The sequence below is a fragment of the Zonotrichia leucophrys genome, chromosome 13, assembly GCF_028769735.1.
Source record: "Zonotrichia leucophrys gambelii isolate GWCS_2022_RI chromosome 13, RI_Zleu_2.0, whole genome shotgun sequence".
Taxonomy (NCBI): Eukaryota; Metazoa; Chordata; class Aves; order Passeriformes; family Passerellidae; genus Zonotrichia; species Zonotrichia leucophrys.
The window spans coordinates 10,135,858-10,156,544 of NC_088183.1; the positions used below are offsets into that span (position 1 = coordinate 10,135,858).

The following is a 20,687-nucleotide window of genomic DNA, read 5'->3' on the forward strand; positions in this document are numbered from 1 at the left end:
GTATGCAGAGCTTGTGAAGGTGCAGTGTAACTCCAGCTTAAATAACACTGGAGAGAAGGGACAGAGGAAAATGTTCAGCAATATCTTGGCACTTTTTTACAAGGAAAGGAATTACTAAGATTTCACATTCTCACATGTCACTGTGGGACCTGGTATTGCAAGAAGTTTAATGTAAGAGCATCAAGATGGTGACAGCTGGGTCACCAGAGGTGCTCAGTGCTTCGGGCTGAATATCACACCAGGCAGGAAAGGTGGGAGAGGATGGACAAGAGTGGTCCCTCCCCTGAATAACCCCTTGGCACTAACCCCCAGCGTGCAGGGAGGGATCCCTTACCCTTCTGAATAAGGGTCTGGAGATGGCACTGCCCTAATTCCAAACCACAAGGTGTTCAGGCACTGAGCTGCTGCCATCACCAGTGGAGAGTTTGTGGTGTCCTGGTTGCCTTTCACTGACCTTGACTTTGTTCCACATTTGGTGTCTCATCTACATGATCAGGGATTAGTCACAGTCCTCTGATACACAGGCACATCCTTACACCAATTCCCTTTTAAAGGGGACCATTACAAAGGCTTTACCCCTGTCTGGAACTATTAAAAATTGAGTGAAGAATGATAGCACCCCATTCTCTGATGATAGTATCTATGTCTGATGGCAGAACAGTTGGCAGGAACTTATTTCCAGCTGGAATGAGCTGAGGAGCTACTTCATCTGAAATCCCAGAGTATGAGGTTTGACACAGCTTGGTAACCAGGGTCAGCAAGGACTGATACTGGTTGAACCTGTGGAATGTAGAAAAATGGTTTGGATGCCTCATCCTGCAGGATTTCTAAATGAACGTAACATTGCTTGATTTTAGTACCAAATTCAATTCCAGCTTGTTTTCTTCTGCAAATGAGCACCCTTTGAGTATTGCCTATTCTGTTCAGTTTTATACCCATGGTAAAAATCCTTTTATCTCCTAAAGGTTTTTAAAAATAAAATGAACAGTGTTCAATACTTAATCTAGAAGCTCTACACAAAATCATTATGGTGACTTGAATAATTTTTGCACATAAACCAACAGCAGCAGTGTCTAAGCTCTAAAACTTAATACAATATTGAATCTTTTAAAAGAGTTTTAAAAAGCTCAGCCCTCACATCATCTTAGGGAACCCTGTTTCCTCCCCAATATACCTGCTTGTATAAGGAAATCTTTTTCTATTGAAAACAAAAAAGCAATAACTGAAACGACACAAAATAATTCTGTATTAGTAGAAAGGCTTTTAGATGTTAATTAGAGTCCCTCAAATGTACTGGTAATAAGATGCTGTCAAATATACTCCATAGAAATGCTCTAAAAAGGAGTGTGTTTGTATTGTTAAAGTGGTCTGTGCTAATTACATGCTTTAACATAAAAAAACTCATCTCTTGGCCTCATATGGTTAATCCAAAAATGGCAGCTGTGCAAGGTGTCTTCTTAATTAAACCTTAATGTATTTTTCATTACTGTGCTTCTAAAAAGCAAAAGCCAAAGCCTCTTTAGCAATTGTTTGTAAGATGGGCAGGAAGCCTTAAATTCCACTGCAAGAGAGCACTGAAAATCCATTGCTGAAGAAGGAGCTTATGGAAGCCCAGCATGTGCCAGGGAACTCAAGGCACCATGAAAAACAGCAGAGGGAATTAAGGAAAACAGCAGTAAGATGAAAAAACAATTCTCTTGTAAATGAATGGCCCTCTATTTCATTCCTCCTCAAGAGGAGATGTCCTCATTAGCCCTACTGCATGCTACAAATTATTGTAATTATCAGTTCTTTATCCTGTCAAGTGCACTCCAAATATTTTATTCATTAAAAGAAGCTCTTCATTATGTAGAAAATAACTACATTATTAGCCCCTATGTGCAGTTTACATGCCTCAGGCAGCTGGGTGGGGGTGGTGGGATGAACTCTCCATCCCTGGAAGTGTTCAAGCCAGATTGGATGGGGCTTGGAGCAGCCTGGTCGAGTGAAAGATGTCCCTGCCCATGGCAGGGGTTGCAAAGATGGTCATTAATGTCCCTTCCAGCCCAAACCATTCAGTGGTTCCCTGGGGCATCTCTGCTCCTATGGCCCACTGCCCCTGACTTGCCACATCCCTGATTTCTTCCTGCAGGTACCCAAAGGCAGTGTGATTTACTCACAAGTTATGTCTTCCCAGCTTAGTAGTTAACCCGTTCAGTGATCTTAAATGTTGTCTTCCCAATATTCCTTCATCTCCCCTTTTGCTTTTTAAGGTTTGATGGTCAGACTGTGTCAGTCTTCTCATGTAATGCCTGTGGGAGCCACCATAACACAAATAGTAGCACCACGTTAGCCAAACATTCTTAATTTTGATCAACCATCTATCAAAACTGTAGTTGCCTTTTATTTGGAGCAGCTTGTACTCTTCCTGAAATAGCACTGGGAATTTTAAGTGGGAGAAGTGCTCACTGCTGGCAGACGCACCAATGCTGTATGGACACTGCAGCCCAAAGTCAGCCTCAGATCCACAGTGGTGAACACTTTGTGGCACGTTAGCTTCTCACTTAGGTGGAGGAAGCAGAAGAGAAGGGCTGCTGAGCTGTTGGAGTATGTTTTCACATGCAGGTTTTGCACTAATTCTTCACAATCAGTTGCTGTACCAGAGCACTGACTCTGTCCAGGCTGCCCAAGGATGCTGAAATACACTAAATATTTTAGTGACAGATTTAAGAGGTTTGCTACTCAAGAGGTGTTAAAGCAATTTTTCAATTAGATAATATGTGAAAAGGTGGAAAATTGTGCTTGCAAATGTCGATACTGGGGTTTTTTTCATTTTTATTCCATGCAAGTGACATTCAGATCTTGTGTTGGATATAATGACAGAGTTGTGAGGTAAGTGGACAGGATGAAGAGTAACTTTACCAGTTGATGGCAGGGAGTAACCTGACCCCTGTATGTCATTTTACAATGTTACCACTGCTTGAAGGGGATTTTTTTTCCCCACAGCACATGACCTGGAGTGAGGCAGCATCATTCTCTTATGTTTTGCTGCTGCTGTTGCCAGTGGAGATGAGGAAGGAGTACTGTTGGTGCTGGGACAGGTTGTTTCATTCCCCAACCCAGGTTTTAGAGTTGGCTAAAGCAAAGTAACACCAGCTGTGAACATTCCCTGTTCCTCTCAACGGGCCACTACCTTAAAAGACCAGTCTTCATAAATTACCTGTAAGATAGTTTACTTACTGCAGAGCTTGGGAATGAGAGGAAGCAAAAGCCATGCTGTGAATTACAAAGCTGTGGTTAGGGGAGCCTGGACAATGTGGCCTGACTGCCCAGGCACTGTCACTGCTGCCAGAATGCTACATAAAGGCAATCTGCACCCAGGCTAGTTCTGGTATCAGGTCTGACCTCTCTGTGTGACCACACATGGCAAAAGGTGCAGCCGCATCTCATGTCAGTGGCCAGAAGGAAACTATGTGACATAGTATGGTTTCAGAGAGATGGTGGTGAGTTTTTCAGTTTTTTCTGCTATCTCAGGAATTTCTTTTGTGTGGCATACTTAAGTCAAAATAACTGGGATTTTAATTTAAATAAAATATTAGAAAGCTTTTATATTTAGGACATCTGTATCTCAGGTGCCGTATGTGGCTGTGTTTGGTAAACAAGTCTTCAAGCTTGGTGACTTCCAGTGTTTAGGCAGTTTGAAACTACGTTTATCTATATTTCAGTGGCAGCAGTCTAACCTTAATTCTTCCTCAAGGAACAAACATGACTCATCCTTGTACCTTTTAAAAGTACAAGAATGGTACCTTTTGAGGTACCATTTTTGGTAGGAGAGCCTTTGAGAGGCTTTCCTACCAAAGAGAGGTAGTGGAGTGAAAAGTGTTGTAGAGAGGAGTGCTGTAGAGAAACAAGCCCAGATGGTCTCAAGCTGGAGAGCCTTTGTTTGTCCTTCTGTTTCTGACTGCTTTAAACTATTAAGTATAAACTACTAAGTATAAAGTACAGCAGCCAGGCTGGCCAGCTGACCATCGTAGTGCCCTTATTCTACAGCTAAAATGATTCAGGAGAGGGGTGCAGGGAATTTCATTGAGACAGATTCAATTTGTCTCTTACTTGGCTTTATTTTTGATGGGGTTTTTTTGGTGTAGCATAAGTACCCCATCTCCTTGCCAAAATCGTCCAAAGCTATTCTCAGAATGAGAACAAAAGTCCGAGAGGGGAGGGCAGGAGCAGCTTCCCTGTGTGGTGTTTGATGTTGTGCCTGTTCCCTTGCCTTTTGCAGAGGTGGTCCAGCTGAGCCTGCCCGAGGAGCAGCGGGTCACCGTGACCACCATCACCGTTGGCCTCAGCGCCGTGCTGACGTGCGGCATCCGCGGGGCGCTGCGGCCGCCCATCGTCTGGAAGCGCAACGGCGTCGTGCTCAACTTCCTCGACCTGGAGGACATCAACGTACGTCCTGAGCTCTCCTGTCATTGTCTGATCACAACCCTGAGTATGGCCCCCTTTAGCAGGTGGTGGTTGTAAGGGTGCAGCTTTTGTCTTGTTGTTATGGAAAGCGGAAGCTGGTGCAATATTTAGGATTTATGTGAGTATGTCTCAGGAATAAAAGCAAAGCAGAGTATGCGCAGGGGAGAGCAGGAGTACTTGGAATAAGTTAATTGAAATTATGCTTCTTTCATTGGTGCTTCTTTCATTGGTCTGAACCTGTGCTCCAAAGACCTCAAAACTCAGGGGAAAACAGCTCTAGAGACCACTCACACCTCAGGGGTATCTTTCCCAGTACAATGAAACAAGTTCATCAAGAAGATGAAACATTTGTGGTGGCTATGGATCTCTCCTCTCTTTAAACCATATAATCCATTTTATCTCAGATCCTCCTGTTTCTCTTGCCTTTGAGTCAGTTCTCCTCTCTCATTCCTTCGCTGTTGTTTCTGACGAGCGGTTTAAAAATGGGATTATTCAGCAGGGTGTGGCGATGCCCTCACAGGAAGGAAGATGAATCTCTTTTAATTCACAGTGCTGGTCTGATCTCTGAGTCATAGTTGGTAGTAAAGACAATACCTGAATGATGGTATAAACTTACTCATTTATTTAATAACATTTAATTACAGAGAGAGTGAAAAGTAGTGTACAAAAAATATGGTCTGTATTTCATTTCTCTTTTCATTAAAGTATATGGTAAATCAGGTTTTATTTTAATTACACTGCAGCAAGAGTTGATTTATATTTTTATTCAGTTCTTGTTAATTTGATAACCACTCAGTTCAGAGTTGTTGCAGTCAATACTATAGCTCCCTAAATTGTTGTGAATCCAGGATTGCTGAAATGGGAAAAATCTTTGGTTTATTCTTCTGCAGTAAAATGTGAAAATTACAGCACATGGGACAGAAATACACACAGAATCTCAGTGCTTTATTTGTTGACTCTTCCTTAGCAGGAAAATCATGTGCACCATGGATAGGCAATTACTGTGTGCACAAACTTAGTAATTAAAATGATCTAAACATCTTTTTATTTTCATCACAGCAAGTATTATCTTTTTAATTTTTTTTTGTATTTCTTGTCACTGCTTTGAGCTTGACGTGGAAATGCAACAGAGCCTTTGAAGGCTAAAGAGTAGTCTTAGGATTTGTTGGCCAAAAATAATGAAAATTTCATGTATTTAGTTTACATTTAGGAAATTTTGGTTATGATGACATCTTAAAGAATTAAAGTTCCTGTGTGAACTGGACATAAAATGACAGTCCAAGAACCTGAGTAGAAACACATTATTGAAGGACTCATGGTAGTTGGCTCTGAGGGTTCATTTGCAACTCCTACTGTTTTAAACAGAATGTTGAATACGGTTTCAGACTGAAATGGCAGTTCCTCACGTAATTTAGCACCGGCCCAAGTGGATTTCTAGTTTGCTTAGAGCAATTTTGTTTCTTATTGGTGATTCTATGTTAAGAGGCAGAGTTATGTCCTTGCACATGAGATGGTTCCTGAATCATTCACCACTCCCATGGAGTATAATACAGCAAAGAAAACATCACTTTTTGATTGGTTTCAACTAGTGTATCACTGAGAAACTATAACAGAAGAGACTCTGAGATTGTTACAAGGAGAAAAAACAAGATTTGTGCCTCAATTTGAATATGCCACATATCAGTTTATGATCTCTATCACCTTGTCATATAACACCTGCTACTAGTGAACATCAACTTTTCTAGTCTAATGAACACCTCCACAACTTTTTCATCTTTAATTACACTCTGTAAATATTTTATGTTCTGTATATACACTGCTGTCTGTATTCTGGTCTGATTGCTTGAGTAGGCACAATTTGGCCATGTTTTATTTTCCCCCTTCCACGGTGGGTGTTATGTAGGATGCTTGAGCTCAGGCATGTCCACTCTCTGGCTACTGAGGATGGGCCCCTGCATGTCTGAAGCACTTGGTGGCAGCAGGGATGGTCCTTCAGCTGCTGAATGCAGCCTTTTATTTATCATAGACCGCAGAATGATTTGGGTTAGAAGGGACTTTAAAAATCATCTCGTCCCAACCCCCTTGCCATGGGCAGAGACACTTTCCTCTAGACCAGGCTCCAAAATCATCATCCATCCTGGCCTTGGACACTTCCAGGAATGGGGTATCTGCAGCTTTTATGGGAAATGTGTCAGTGCTTCACCACCCTCACAGGTAGGATTTTTTCCTAATATCTAATCTAATCCTACTCTCTTTTAATCCATGCCCCATTCTCCTGTCACTACATGCCCTTGTTTAAAAGTCCCTCTCCACTTTTCTTGTAGGTTCCCTTCAGGTACTGGAAGGATACAATTAGGTCACCCTTAATCCTTCTATTTTCCAGGCTGAAGAATCCCAATTCTCTCAGCCTTCCCTTATAGCAGAGAGGCTCCATCCCTCCATTCATCTTGGTCTTTTCCTAAACACCAAACAGCTCAGGTCAGGGGGTGGCAGCAGACAGTTCAAAGCTTCAGCCTTACGTGGGTACACAAACTCACATTAAACAATAATCCATTTAAAGGCCCTGACAGCAGAAAGTAGTGTGCTTCTTAATGTACTTGAAGGTAGTTAATTAAATTACTCCAGTTTTCCTTTAGTACGCCTCAAGCAGAAACTCAATTGCATTTCTGCTTTTCACAATAAGGTTGGCAATTTGGCTAATTGGAAGTGCAACAGGAGATTAATTGTACCTTTTTAACTTCAAGAAAATCCTCCCTGCTCTTGGCACATTGCTAATCACATACAGACCTACAGGATAGTCACACACTTGGAAAAGTCCTGGTATTATATTTCAATTAAACTCTTTCTCTTCTAAATGCTAATTCAAGAAATCAAATGAAATTAGAAGCTCAAGTCTGAAAAAACAGAATCCTGCCAAGCCAGGTGTAAAAGCATCAGAGGAAAGGCTTTGCTGAAGTGTCCCTTGTTGCTTTATTCTCTCCAGATTCATGACAAATGTGATCTGAGAAGGTGACCTGCATTTCAGGGTAATACTGGGAGGGACTGAGATAGTCAACAAAAACCTAGATAAGCCTAAATTTGCACTGAACTGAAAGATTGAGAATAACTATAAAGCCTCGTTGTTTAACTGCATTAGTTAAATCACTTTTATGTGATATCTTGATTGGCAACAAAATATTTATTATTTTTCATTGCTCTCTTAATCAGAAGCTTTCATAAGCAACTAGTAACAATTTGTCATGTCCTGTCTATGGGAGCTCTGTTAATGAGTTGTCACATAGCTATTGCAAAAGAGGCATCCTAATGGTACATGTAATTAAACAGTTTCTCTTGCAAACATTTAAGATTGCTTTTAGCATAAAAATATTATTTCTCCATAAATTACCCATCCATATTATTTATCCATTAGAAGTCCCTTTGCAGTTCCACTTTAATAAAGTCACATCAACTTTTCTCATGCAGAAAATAACTATAATGTAGCTGAAACTGATAAATTTGTTATAGCTATAAATTGATTTCTGACTACAAAAGTGAAGTGGTTAAAATGTGTAATCATTCAAAATAATATACTTTTGCCTCCTAGGAACAAGTGATATGTTTTCTCAAGTATATGATTATGAAAGCATTCCTCAATTTGAAAATAAAATAAACTCCTCATGGAGTCAAATGCATATAGTATTTATAGGGTATTGTTTCACATGATTTGGCATTATCTCCAGAGAAACATGTGCAAGTTGATATAATTTATAAATATAAGTTGCTCCTTCAGAAGCATGGTGAAAGAGAAGATTACCATAAGAAAACAAATATGGTGAAGAGGTAGATAAGAATTTGGTGAATTACAAGTGTAGTGCAGGTAGCTATAGCCTAAACTCATTAGTGTCTTTAATTACTCATTTCAGTTTTATCTGTACACTTTAACTCACACTGGCATTGGGTCATTAGTTCAAAAATAGAATTCATATATTTATATTTACACAATATAAATTGTGTAAATACAGAGTTCTTAATTTCTGCTGTGTCAGGTAGGACAGCACAGCCTTGCTGTCACCAAACATCCCACCCAGGGACAAGCCCAGAGCTCCAGACCACAGCCCTGACTGCTGGATTTCCCCATCCCCTGGGAAATCACCTCCATGTGCATCCCATGGCCCTTACAGGAGCTGTGCCCACCTGTCTTGAGACACATTTCATGCATGCTCATGAAAATGTCCCCTTTCCAGGTATAATATTTGAAACCCAAAGCAAACAGCCAACCTTTAAGGTGCAAGTCACTGGGATTAGTTTTCTCATTAAAATAGTCTGTATGAAGACAATGTATTCATGTTGATTCTTTTCATGCAGATTCACTGTTAAATAATAAAAAGCTCATGTGTGAATAACCCCATTAATTCCCTTCTAATAGAATTAGGGCCATTAAAATGATCAAACCCTGGGCCATCCTAGATACTGCAGTGGTGCAGTGATGGGAGCAAGTTACACAAAGTTGGATATTTACAACCAAATTTTTTCTCTTTCAAATCAAAGTTTACAAAATTGCTTATAGTTTCTTAATGTATTTACAGGCTCTAAAATAGAGGTTAAGTGCAAAATTACTACTGACCGTATATTCTAAATATATAGTCTCACATTTTGTCATAATGAAGATTACAGAAATTATATCCACTTGCATTTTTAGAGGAATGTACCTACTATTCATTTTTCTTGTAGTGTTTTCTCTGAGTTTCTCAGGATGTAAAACATACCCATTTTTTTGTTATATTATAATTACAGAACTATCTAAGAAATTCATGTCCATATTTTCAAGGCAAAAAATTTTTGATTCAGCAGCATGTTGTGTTAAATTTTTTGAGCAGAAAAACAAGAAAAGATAAATTAATGCCCCATCAGGCTATGTTTGCAACAGTATTCTAGCATTTGCTTAAGGCTGAATTTCTCTCCATGTAAATGACTAAAGTGATGTGTAAAACCAAGAACAAATAATATTAATGAAGCATAAGTTTTCAGCTTGTCTCTAGAAATGAATTATTAAAAGCATCAAAGAAAGTGATTTAAGGACCCATGATTAATTTAGTTTTTATCATTTTTATATGAATCACTCATAAATCTATTGTAAAAAAGATCAGAGGCATTTCATTAGTAAGGAGAAATCATTTCCAAAGTGATAGCCATTGTTGTAGATTTTGCATAATAATGATCTCATTAAATGCTTGGGTACATTTTGTTTTAAAATCCTGTAAACATTATCAGAGAGAGATTTCTAGGACACTGAGGATCAGGCAAGCTTTTTTAGTGTGAACTAGTTAAACTGGTTGTTTTGCTGGTGATTCTGAGATCAGGATGGTGTTTTTCTTCATCTGGAAGTGTTCAGGGCCAGGTTGGATGGGGCTTGGAGCAGCCTGGGATAGTGGAAAGTGTCCCTGCCCATGGCAGGGATTGGGCAAGATGAGCTTTAAGGTCCCTTCCAGCCCAAACCATTCTGGGGTTTTGGTGGAAAATTGGTGGCACCAGCAAGTCTCTTTGCCAGGACTGGTTTTGTCAGTAGGCACTGAAACCACATTGAGGTCTCCAGCTTCCTTGGGCTGGAATGCAAGGGGTTAAAATGAAGTGAATTTTTATTAGTAGTAGGAGTAATAATAGTATTAGGAAAGCAAATCTCCTGAGAGAGGAACCACACAGGGAACTTCATTCCCTCTGCCATTATTTCTGCTATGAACACTTTAAACCATCGTGGTGAGAGGGTATTGGTTGTCTTTAGGGCTTCCCTCCTGGCCAGTATTTATTAGGAGCATTCAGCATCTAACTTGGATGGATTTAAATCACTGTGTGGGTCTAAAGGGCTCGAGCAAGGGAGAGTGTAACCCATAGTGCTATACTGGGGGGTGCCTGGTGCCAGTGTGCCCTCCCTGAGAGCTGGGGATGTGGGGAATCTCTGCCTTCATGTCAGTGGGATTGACTTTCCTGTTTCTTCTTCCTGTTTACGGTTTGATGTCAAGTTTAGGGTTTTTTTCTCAAGCAACTGGAAATTAACCAAAAAAATAACAAGCATCTATGCTCACTCCTCTTCAAACTTCCTGAAAACCAGGAAACTTTGACAAAAAATTTAAAGGGCTTAAAATGTTGGAACAACCCTAAGGCATGTTAGCATGTTAACAGGCCAAAGGTGGGTGGCAGTGCCCTGCACTCTGTGGCACCACAGCCAGCTCAGCATCCAGGGTTAATGTGGCTCCTCTCTGCCAGCTCCTTCCTGAGTGTCAGAGCAGGAGATTTGTGCTGTTACAATCACAGGCTGGAATTCACTTGAGACAGAATGTGAACGAGATTTACAAGTAATATGCAATGTTTTACACATCTCTGAGCACGGTGTCCCTGAACTGCAGCAGGGTGCATGACCAGGGAATGCATTAGAATGGGAATGGGATAAATAAATATGAAAAATCTTGTGTTTGGAAAGACCAATGCCTTGGGTAATCAGTAGTGATGGAGAGGAAAGGCAATACTGTACCAAAAAAAAAATTATATCCATTTTCTAGGATCTGCTTTGTTATTTTTTATTTAGAGCAACTTTTTTTTTAATATATTTTATAGATTACCAAGCTGTTATCAATGTAAAATGCAGGGTGATGCATTTTTTTACATCTTGAAAAGATAAAACATATTCTGAGGTCATGTAATCAAACATTTGGTTGAAGGGTAAATGCAAGACATGAAAAGAGTTCATGAAGGACAGAGAACTTTTTATTTGAAAAAGGGAGAAAGATGGTGATGCAAACTGCTAGAGAAGTCAATTTATCAGCTGCCACTAGTTGTCTTTATCAATTATGAGAAATTATAAGCATAGCTTTCTGAATTATTTTTATTTGAAAAATTACTTTATAATGAAATTCATAAGGTAGAGGTGAGAACACCCTGCCCTTATCTGGCTGCTTTGATTTAGGGCTGATGATTCTGTGGGGTTAGATGGGTACTCCCTCCAGTTTCATCATTTCTCCTACTTCCTCTTCACAAGAAAATGGTGAGACGCCTCATCCCTGAGCATCCACATCCATTCCAGAGACACCCCATCCCAGGAAGGGTTCAAGGTTGGACAGGGCTTGGAGCAACCTGGTCTGGTGAAAGGTGGCAGGGAGGGTTGGACTATACAAGCTTACAGGTCCCTTCCAACCAAAACCTTTCCATGATTCCATGATGATTCACCTTCCAGGTAAATGAGGAAAACCAAAGTATATCTCAGAGCTTTCCGGTTTTGCCTTTCTACTGTTTACCTGTTCTTCTTGGGATCATACATTTAAATGTCTTTTCAGTTCACTGTGGGGCATTACTGGGGTCAAGTAGGGCATAACAACTCCCTGGGGTGTGCAGCAATTGCTGAGCCTCCCTGATAGCCTGATAATACTGTTTAAAGCTGGGATAGATTTGGGGAGAGAAGAATTATGTTGCATCAGTTTTATAGATGTTTTTGTTCTGCTCTGTCTGCTTTCAGGCTTGTGGTGACTTGGAGAACTGGCTTAACAAGCAAAAGCCATCTGAACTGAGTCAAAACATGTGAAATTATTTCCTCTGCTTTTTCCCATGGTGAATTATTCCCATTCCCTCTGCCCACCCCATCCACGTGCCAGGCACACAGAGCAGCAGCTCAGCAGCTGTCAGTGCTCACTCACACCCCGTTAGCACAGGGCAGGGGCTGTGAGCAGCTCCCAGAGCTCCCAGGGGCACTGGAGCACGGAGGGGGATACAGGGCACATCCCAAACACATCCCACAGCTTCCAGCTGCAGCACAGCACTCCTGGCTGCACAATGTGGAGTTAGAGGCTATTAAGGAATCAAAGACTCATCATTTCTTAATGCTCCAGGGCTTGGGTTTTTACAGCACTTCCAAATACACCCTTATGAAATACACAAAGAAAGTGCTTGTGCATAAGAATGCATCCATAGATATAAAATGAAACAGTGCAATCCTAATGTGCTAACTATATCCACAGGGAAACACGGGGAGAAAACCATGAGCTGCAATAAACACACAGAAAGTCATTAATTTGTTAGAGAATTCAGTCTGCTTTTACAGCAACAAAAAGTTCAGTGTTAAACATTTAATGCCACCATCACTTTCTCCTTCCCACTCCTAAACACTTTCAATTCCTAACAATTGTGTAGTTATATATGAATTTTCTTTGAGTGCAGGTTCTAATACAGGGTTTCCCTTCTATGCCTGACATGGTGATATGGTACTGACCTAAATCATCTTTGATAACTTTCTTTAAACACCACAAGTCAGAAAATAGATTTTAAAAGTCACAAACTGTGCTTTTACCAGTATAAGCCCTGCTTTTCAGGAAAAACACTTTTGGAAAGGAAGTTAATAATACAATATTGTTGCACCTATTTAATTGTGCAAGGGTTTTTTGCTTATATTAATGCATTTATTATGTATGCATAATATGATTATAATATATAATATAATTATACATAATTATAATATAATAATATAATTCCAGTATGCACTGGAAATAAACAAATCATCCTTAAAAAGACAATTACAGAGCACAAACCAAGCATTCAGAATATTTTTCTGTGATATTTTAAAGGAAGTAGCATAGTTAAATAGAGAATATTATATTATCCTGTTTTTCCACAATTCCTTGGACTAAATTATTCTGTTAAAGTAGCCATGCTGCTTTTCTTAATCAAAACTCAATTTTAGTTTCTTTCAACTTACAAAAACTGTTGTTAAGTCCCCTCCAGTGCAAGAATTTCATGTATCTCATGCAAGTATCATTTGTACAGAGTTGGTGTATTTTCCATTAGCAGTTACTCATGCATCTTTGCTTTCCATCAGGAAAAATCTAATTGACCAAAAAACAGGCAAATGCTTGAAATGGGGATTTTTGAGTAGATATTTGTAAGAATGTATTGGAGAACTTAACCAGCTTATCCCACAGCATAGATGCCTGAGACCAAGGTGACAATAATATCTTAGATGCTTTTGATTATAGATAATGCATTTCAGATAATCTGTGGATTTACTCTGGTTCTTTATAATTGTTCACACATTTGCCCATGGGAGCAGCACAACCAGCAGAACCAGGTTATTCTTGTGGGTGCGTCTGTGCCCTCTCAGGTGAAGGTCTGTGCTTTGGGAAGGGTTGTGTCCTGCCAGTAAACTCCTTATTCCTCAGTGCTCACTTTCAACCTGCCTGTCTAAAAACTAGGCAAGCTCTCAGAATTCTCTCCCCTCTGCCAGTGCTGACCTGCCACTGAGAGGTGGGGCATGAATGTGCTTCTTAATGCCAGACGGAGGATTTTGGAGAAGGTTCCTGAGCGGACAGAAGTAGTGCCAGATCAATCCATGCTGCAGGAGATGGGCTGTTTTGTGCTTCTCTTGAAGGGAGCCAGCTGGCATTGCACGTCTGCTGCACAATCACAGCTTCCGTCAAAAATGTTCAAAGTGTGGTGTCTGGAAAGGAAGGTTCAAACTGCAAAGCACATGCACCCTGAGCAGGCAGCAAATGTGAGATGTAAGGAGCCCCAGGAGGTTTGGGTTTAGAAATCAGCCCATGTGCTGATCAAACAGCCCCAGCCTGTGATCTCTGGGTCCTGGGCAGGGCTTGGCAGCAGCAGGGGGATGTGGATGGTTCCTCACAGAGCTGGAGCTACCACGGGTGAGCAGGGAAGGAGCAGCATCAGAACTTGTGTGTGTGTGTGGATTCCCTTCCTCCAGCACAAAGGAATCAGCACCCAAGTTCTGGACTCTGAGCCAGCAGATCAAAGTGATGTTCCTGTTTAGTCTGTCCCCCCTGGTGGGTGCTGCCGTGCAGAGCAGGCACTGAGCTGTCACCTCCTCACTGCTGCATGTCCCAGACACCGGGGTGGCAGCAGGCAGCACCTCCTGGAAGGGCTTCCCTGCACACCCTGGGCTGCAGGCTGCTTCCAGCTGCACTTTGGAGCTTTGAAAACAAATCCTTGTGTTTACATAAGCAGAACCACTCTCCAGCATTCACCCTGTTGTACTGGGTTTGTGCCACCCTGACTCAAAGTTGAATTTTCCCATAATATTGTAGTTAAATTACTCAAAGAGTTCAATTTGACATGCTTCACACGTGAGGATGATTACAGAAAAATCTTTCTTTCAGCTCATGAGCTGTTTCAAAATGTATCCTGCACAGTTTGCATAGAAACACAAACACTCTGAAGATGCAGAGTCTGAAGGTTGGTGGAGTAACAAGAGAAGCTGCTTCATTTAGCCATCAATGCTATGGTTCTCTTAGCTATAATTCAGTAAATAAACATTGAAATTATTAAATAAATAATGAATTCAAATAAATTCCTAAGCAGGGTGCTTGTACAGCATAATCAAATGCCAAAAATGTGTCTAATAACTCAATCCTTCCCATCTGTAATCAAAAATTGAAACAACACAAGAGCAGGACTAGAAAGATGAAGGGGATGAATAAAGATACTTGTTAAGCAGTTACAGAACTAAACAGGTATGTTTGAGAAAAGGCTTTTTGTCTTCTTCCTTGTCTCCTGCCTAGGATATTGTCTGAGATAAGTAACAAAGAGCTTCAGTTCTTTTTCATCAGGTCTCAAAGCTGCAGTGCATTTTCTAAGAACCAGCACAGATAAAGGAAACCTTAACCCACCCAAATGTTAGCATTTTATGCATCTGAGGTTAACAGGTAGATATTAAATTCCCCCATAAATTAAACAGCTGGAAATGGCCATCTTTTTTATGTGCAAAAAGCGCCTTGTTAGCAACAAAGCACAAAAGTTCATATTCTCAGATGAGTCACTTTACCTTACTCTTAAATCGCTGCTCATTTTCTCCCTGTGTGTTGATTTATGAACTTTATAGCCTACTGTTCAAAATTCAAGCTGTGTCCCCAGGCTGCATTGCTATCAAAACCTCTGTGCAGGTAGTATCCATTCATGTAGTGCTTAAAATGTTGCTACTAAATAATAAGGCACCTTTCCTGTCTTTTGTTCCATTCAGGATTTTGGAGAAGATGATTCCCTCTACATCACCAAGGTAACAACAATTCACATGGGCAATTACACCTGTCATGCCTACGGCTATGAGGAGCTGTATCAGACCCACATCCTTCAGGTGAATGGTTAGTAAATGGCATATGTGACATTCCATGAAAACATTCCCTGAGAAAAGTTGTGTGTTAACCTCATTCACACAGAGATGTGTAAAGCCACAGCCCAAATTATCTGTGCACGAGAGCAGATGCAGCTTGGGGTTTGCTCACTCACACTGTCACACAGGCAGTCAAAAATAAAAGTGTCAAGGGGGGATGTGTATAATTACCTGGGCTTCAGGAGGTATCTTCATTGTTAAACAAGCTGTCAGTGACATTTTCATAGAGTTAAGAGCAGCCTTTCCAAGCATCTCTTAAAGTAATTACTACTTTTGTCAACAGAAGTGTAGCCTCGATAATTTCTTTTTCCAGAAAATCGTTTCTGTTGCATGAAATAGCCCAGGATATTTAAATAAATACAGCAGTGTTTCCAAAAGCAGCTAACTTCCAGCTGTATATCCAGGTTATTACTTGGTTGTACTGAGCTTGGTTTGCTGAGGGCTGTTTACACTGGCTCACTGGATTGCAAAATAAGGGCAAATAATTTTACAGGTGAGAGAATCACACAATTCCAGCATTCTCGTGCACCTCCATCCCCTGGACTGCATTTGTGCCTGGTGGAACTGATATTCAGGTGCTCACTATCTATCTCCTGACCTCAAACTCACTCAGTTGGATGTAGTTTAAAATTACATTAGATTAAGCCAGCATTTCATCAAGGGACCAGCCCTCAGAGTATCCACCTCCCCAGCAGCAACAGCATTTTCCAGCTTCCAACCCCTTTTCACATGTGCTGATGGTGCTCAGCAGTGTCTACAGAACACGGGACAGGGGCACCATTACTAATTGTGGTTACACTCTGGTGTGAAATGGGATGTACACTCTGGGATGTACTCTGGTATGAAAGCATTTATTTTTAAGGAAAATACAGTAACTTTATTACAGGGTATATATATTATAAGGAAAACTAGTATTCCTTTCTCTAGATGTGTGTTGACCTGCACAAAGGAGAGCTTTCAGCTGGTAGAGCAGGTCACAAAGGTGACACAGAGGTCAGCAGTGAGAGGAGAAACAGTAAAGAGGGATATTTGTGCATCTTTAGAGGAGCCATGGTGGTTTTGTTTTGAGGTTTTGTTTTGACTTCAGCTCAGGTCTTCTGGACGTGTGTAAGTGCTCCCCCCACCACACAAGTACCTGGAGGAGAGCACAAAGTATCTGGCTGATCTGAATGAAAGCTGACTAAATGTCTCTACATAATAATTTGCCATCTTCTTGAGAAAGTAAACTGTAAATCTCAGCAACCTGGATAACTAAGTCGTGTTTGCTGCAGCTGAGAAAATAGGTTTCCTTCCTCAAAGTGCTGTTTGTTTGATGAATGGCAGTTGAAAGAAAAGCCAGCTAACAACTTAATCCCATGTCTATTATGTGATGTATTATGAGGCCTGAATGGAGTTTAGTTGGCAGACAACAATGTAGACTTTATCAGCACTGAGAATAGAAGGCCCAAAGGCTTTGAAACTTAAACCAGAATGAGAGGAGAGCTTAATGGAGTGTGGGGAGGGGGTGATCTGTTCCATGCTCACGCTTGCCACTTAGATTTAACTTGTTATTGAAAGATCACATTTTCTTTTTAAGTGGTAGTTTCATACCATAGCTGCATGGGGGCTTTCTTACCAAAAGAATAATCCTGTTATACAAAAAACACTATCTGTGTGGGCTTTTTAATATGCTCTATATTCACTAAATACAGAATAAAAAGCCCTGCATTCTGGTATCAACTCAGGCTTGCTAGAAAACACTGCAGGGTCTAGAAATCTTTGTCTCACAGCATCTGATATTCCCTTGTGAGCCATTAGGCTTTGCAAAGCTGGGGTTTTGCAATTCTTGATGTGGCTGCCCACATCAGTCTATTCCCTCCTGTTCTGCCTGTGTCACAGTTTCCTCCAGCAGCTGATGCAGGGGTGACAGCCCTGATGGCAGGAGAACATTGCTTGCCTTCAAATACATTGGAGGGTTCCCAAGGCAGAGCCTTTCACAGGGAAAGAAACCTCAGTTTTAGTAACTTAAAGGACAAATTGAGGAATTTCTCTTGACAGGAGTAGAGGGAAGAAACTGAGCCAAGCTGAATTGAGTGAAGATGCTGAGACTCTAAGTGTAGTTGATGGGCTCTGTTCAGCACTGGGGCTTGTCTCTGTCTGTCTGTATCAAACTAAAAACTCCATCTTCAGCATGGAAGGGTTTTTGTTGCTTTCTTGTGTTGGACTAGAATGGTAAGAGAATGTGACAGAAGCAAATCAGCCAGAACTTGGGTGTATCTGCTCGCCTGTCTCCTCTAGGGAGGCACTGATCTACTTTCAACATCAAAAACTTGGGGGCTTTTTATTTTGTGAAAATTATCAGAATTTTTCTTTTCACATCTCCCATTGGCTTTTGGGAGAGAATAGAGAAAGAAGATCCAACTACAAGTAAAAGGGTTTATCCCTCACCCTTCCCAAGACTGCTGTGTCTCTACAGGCAGGTTATAACTTTTAGAATGTTTTTCAGATAATCCAGTGTTTTCAAAGCTGGAGTGATTCTTCCAGCATCCTTTGGTCCTTTTCCAGACCACCTGGGCCCTGTCTTACTGTTCCTTCTGAGACACATCAGTGATCTCACAAAAGAATTTGATCCTAGTTACATGTGCTCACTTCCTCTGCTTTTATCCAACATATTAAATGCTCTTTAGCTTATTTTTTTTCTTTGTCTCTTTTTAGAACATTAGGCTAGATTCTTACATTGATTAGGTAATATAGACAATAAGGAAATACAAGCTTAAATAGAAAGTTTGCAGCCCAATTTTGACAACATTAAATGTTTCTGAGATTTGGAGCTCTACTACTGCTCAACTGCTGAATGCTATACAGTGTTTCCCTTTATTTCAGATGGTTCAGGATATCCCAAATAACATGGGTAGATCCAGATGCTTATTTTGACAAGCAGAGATGAGAATCCTCTTTGGCAGAAAATATGAAGGTCACCAGGTGAATGCCCCAACCTGCTGGCTTACATCTGGACGTGTGAAATTCAGTTTGTTTGATGGGAGAGGTTTGGTTGAGCTCATCAATCTTAGGATTCACAGTTACTGGTAAAATTTAAGTCAGTGTATTTATGCAGCTTGCCCTTAACATCTTTGGAGGAAAAGAAATTGTGGGATTCCTATTCCAATAGTGCTGAAAGGCAATGTTTAAACAGTTTAAGACTGAAAAGTTCATCTTGCATTCTGGTATCTTTGATCAGGAGGAGCCAAGAACAGCAGGAAAGTTTTGTTCTCTCCCATGTATGGATATTGCTTGGGAAATGTGTGCAATGTACACTAACTGTTGGGAGGAAGCAATTTAGCACTTTCAAAAGGAAAAAAGAGGTCCTGAGGATAAAGAATCTCATAAAATAGTAATCAACTATGAAAATTGGTAAGTCTCTTGGTAAATCAAGAGATTTACTGAGTGTAGGAGATTGCTGGGTGTAGGGCATCATTTTCCTTGGTCCTTGCACTCAGGAAAACATCAGCATAAATCAGAATATTGTATTCCTTGGAAATAGTTTTAAAAAAGCCATTTGATCCTCAGCCCAATTATAAGGGTCCAATAGGACAAATTTTCCAGTAAGGAAGATGTTACAAACATAGATGTTTCATTAATGTGGCTTTTCAGGAGAAAACATAAAATGCTGCAAGCTCCTTTCAAATCATAAATGTAAAACATCTCGAGTAAATGATTAATCTGTTAATTATTGCTACACCCTGGAGTATAGAGCTCCTACAGCAGCAATGGATGTCTTTGGGCCTTGGTGGCACCATCTGTGCTCATCGTGTGCTTTATCACCTGAGCTGTTTTGTAGTAATGAATTGGTCTGCTCACCAGTGAGGTGCTGCTCAGTATGCAGTGGTAGGCAATCTACCCAATCTCATGCTTGTTTCAATGCCTCTTTCTTCCTACTTTGCTTAAGATAATGGCATTTTTATATTGCCCTTGGCTGCAGACACAGTAATGGTTAGCAATGATATATATTCACCAAGGGAAAAAGCAAAAGGTAATCCATATATCCCAAAGTCTGGAACTGAAATCTTTGCAAGTTTAATGTGCTTACTTGGAATGTATTAATTTGTAGCAAGGACAATAAAAATATATTCTGCAGTTTGCTGTTATCACAAGGCATTTGCATGAAATAATTTACCTGTGCAGTGAATTATGTAAGACAAGGGAGAAGAAATAAAAAGTTTAAAAATAGAAGGAAAAGGAAAAGAGAGCAGAAATGGAGGTGAAGCACATACTCTTTGTAGGTGAAAACAAACAGTTTCCTTATTAATCACTCTTGAAAAGATACCTTGCTATAATTTTAAGTTAATTTTCATGCAGAGCATTGATTCAGTGTCTAGGACCTGTGAGCTACCTTTGGCAGTATAAATCTGTTGTGTTTGCAGCCATCCAGGTAAAATAGGTGGATTATTCATGTGCAGGCTATCAAGGTGTGAGGCAAAAATGTGAGGGATGAAATTTCAGTCTGTTTGCAGAGCCCTGATTCTGTGGCCAGCCTGGGAAATGCTGACACAGCTGCCCAGATGAGCAGGAAAGCCTAAAGCAAACAATATTAAGGAAATAACAACCCACAGTGGTTTTGAGAGATTAAATAGGTGATGACTGGGATGGGCTCTGTCTCTGAGAGCTGGTGGGTGAGAAGACACTTGGCTTGGAGTGAAATTGCTCTGGTGCCTGTGGCCATGTGAGATCTCAGCCAAGTCAGTTGATTTCAGGATTTGAGAATCAGGCCTTGAATACTGTAAATCTTTTTCCTCTGCATTTGTAGGAGGCACACTGTCCTTCAGCTGTGAGTCTAAGTAAATCATGTTGGCCTTCAATGGGCCTCACTTACTCAATCATTTCATTCAAAAAATGTTACTAGTAGCATCCCATCCAGGCTGGCCAGATCCACATTGGACTCTGGCCATGGTTTTATAAAACTGTGCAGCTTTCAGCAGCTACATCATTAATCTCAAAATCTCCCAATCTGATAGAAAAGTTGACTGCTTCATTGTGAAATAGAGATACCATCAGCCATGGTATGAGACAACCTCACGTTTCCTTTTATTTTTCCCTCAAGATGAAAGAGTCTTACTGGTATCTT

The 20,687-nt window shown here is 40.5% G+C and overlaps 1 protein-coding gene across 4 annotated transcripts in view; it reads left to right on the forward strand.

The window, feature by feature from the left end:
* The window catches only part of FSTL4 (follistatin like 4), a 207,076-nt gene that overhangs the window by 163,804 nt on the left and 22,585 nt on the right, over positions 1-20,687 (forward strand). For all 4 annotated transcript variants that reach the window (XM_064724985.1, XM_064724987.1, XM_064724986.1 and 1 more), the window contains 2 exons: positions 4,262-4,428; positions 15,437-15,557. In XM_064724985.1, coding sequence (XP_064581055.1) covers positions 4,262-4,428; positions 15,437-15,557 — 288 coding nt within the window. The remainder of the gene's footprint in view (positions 1-4,261; positions 4,429-15,436; positions 15,558-20,687) is intronic.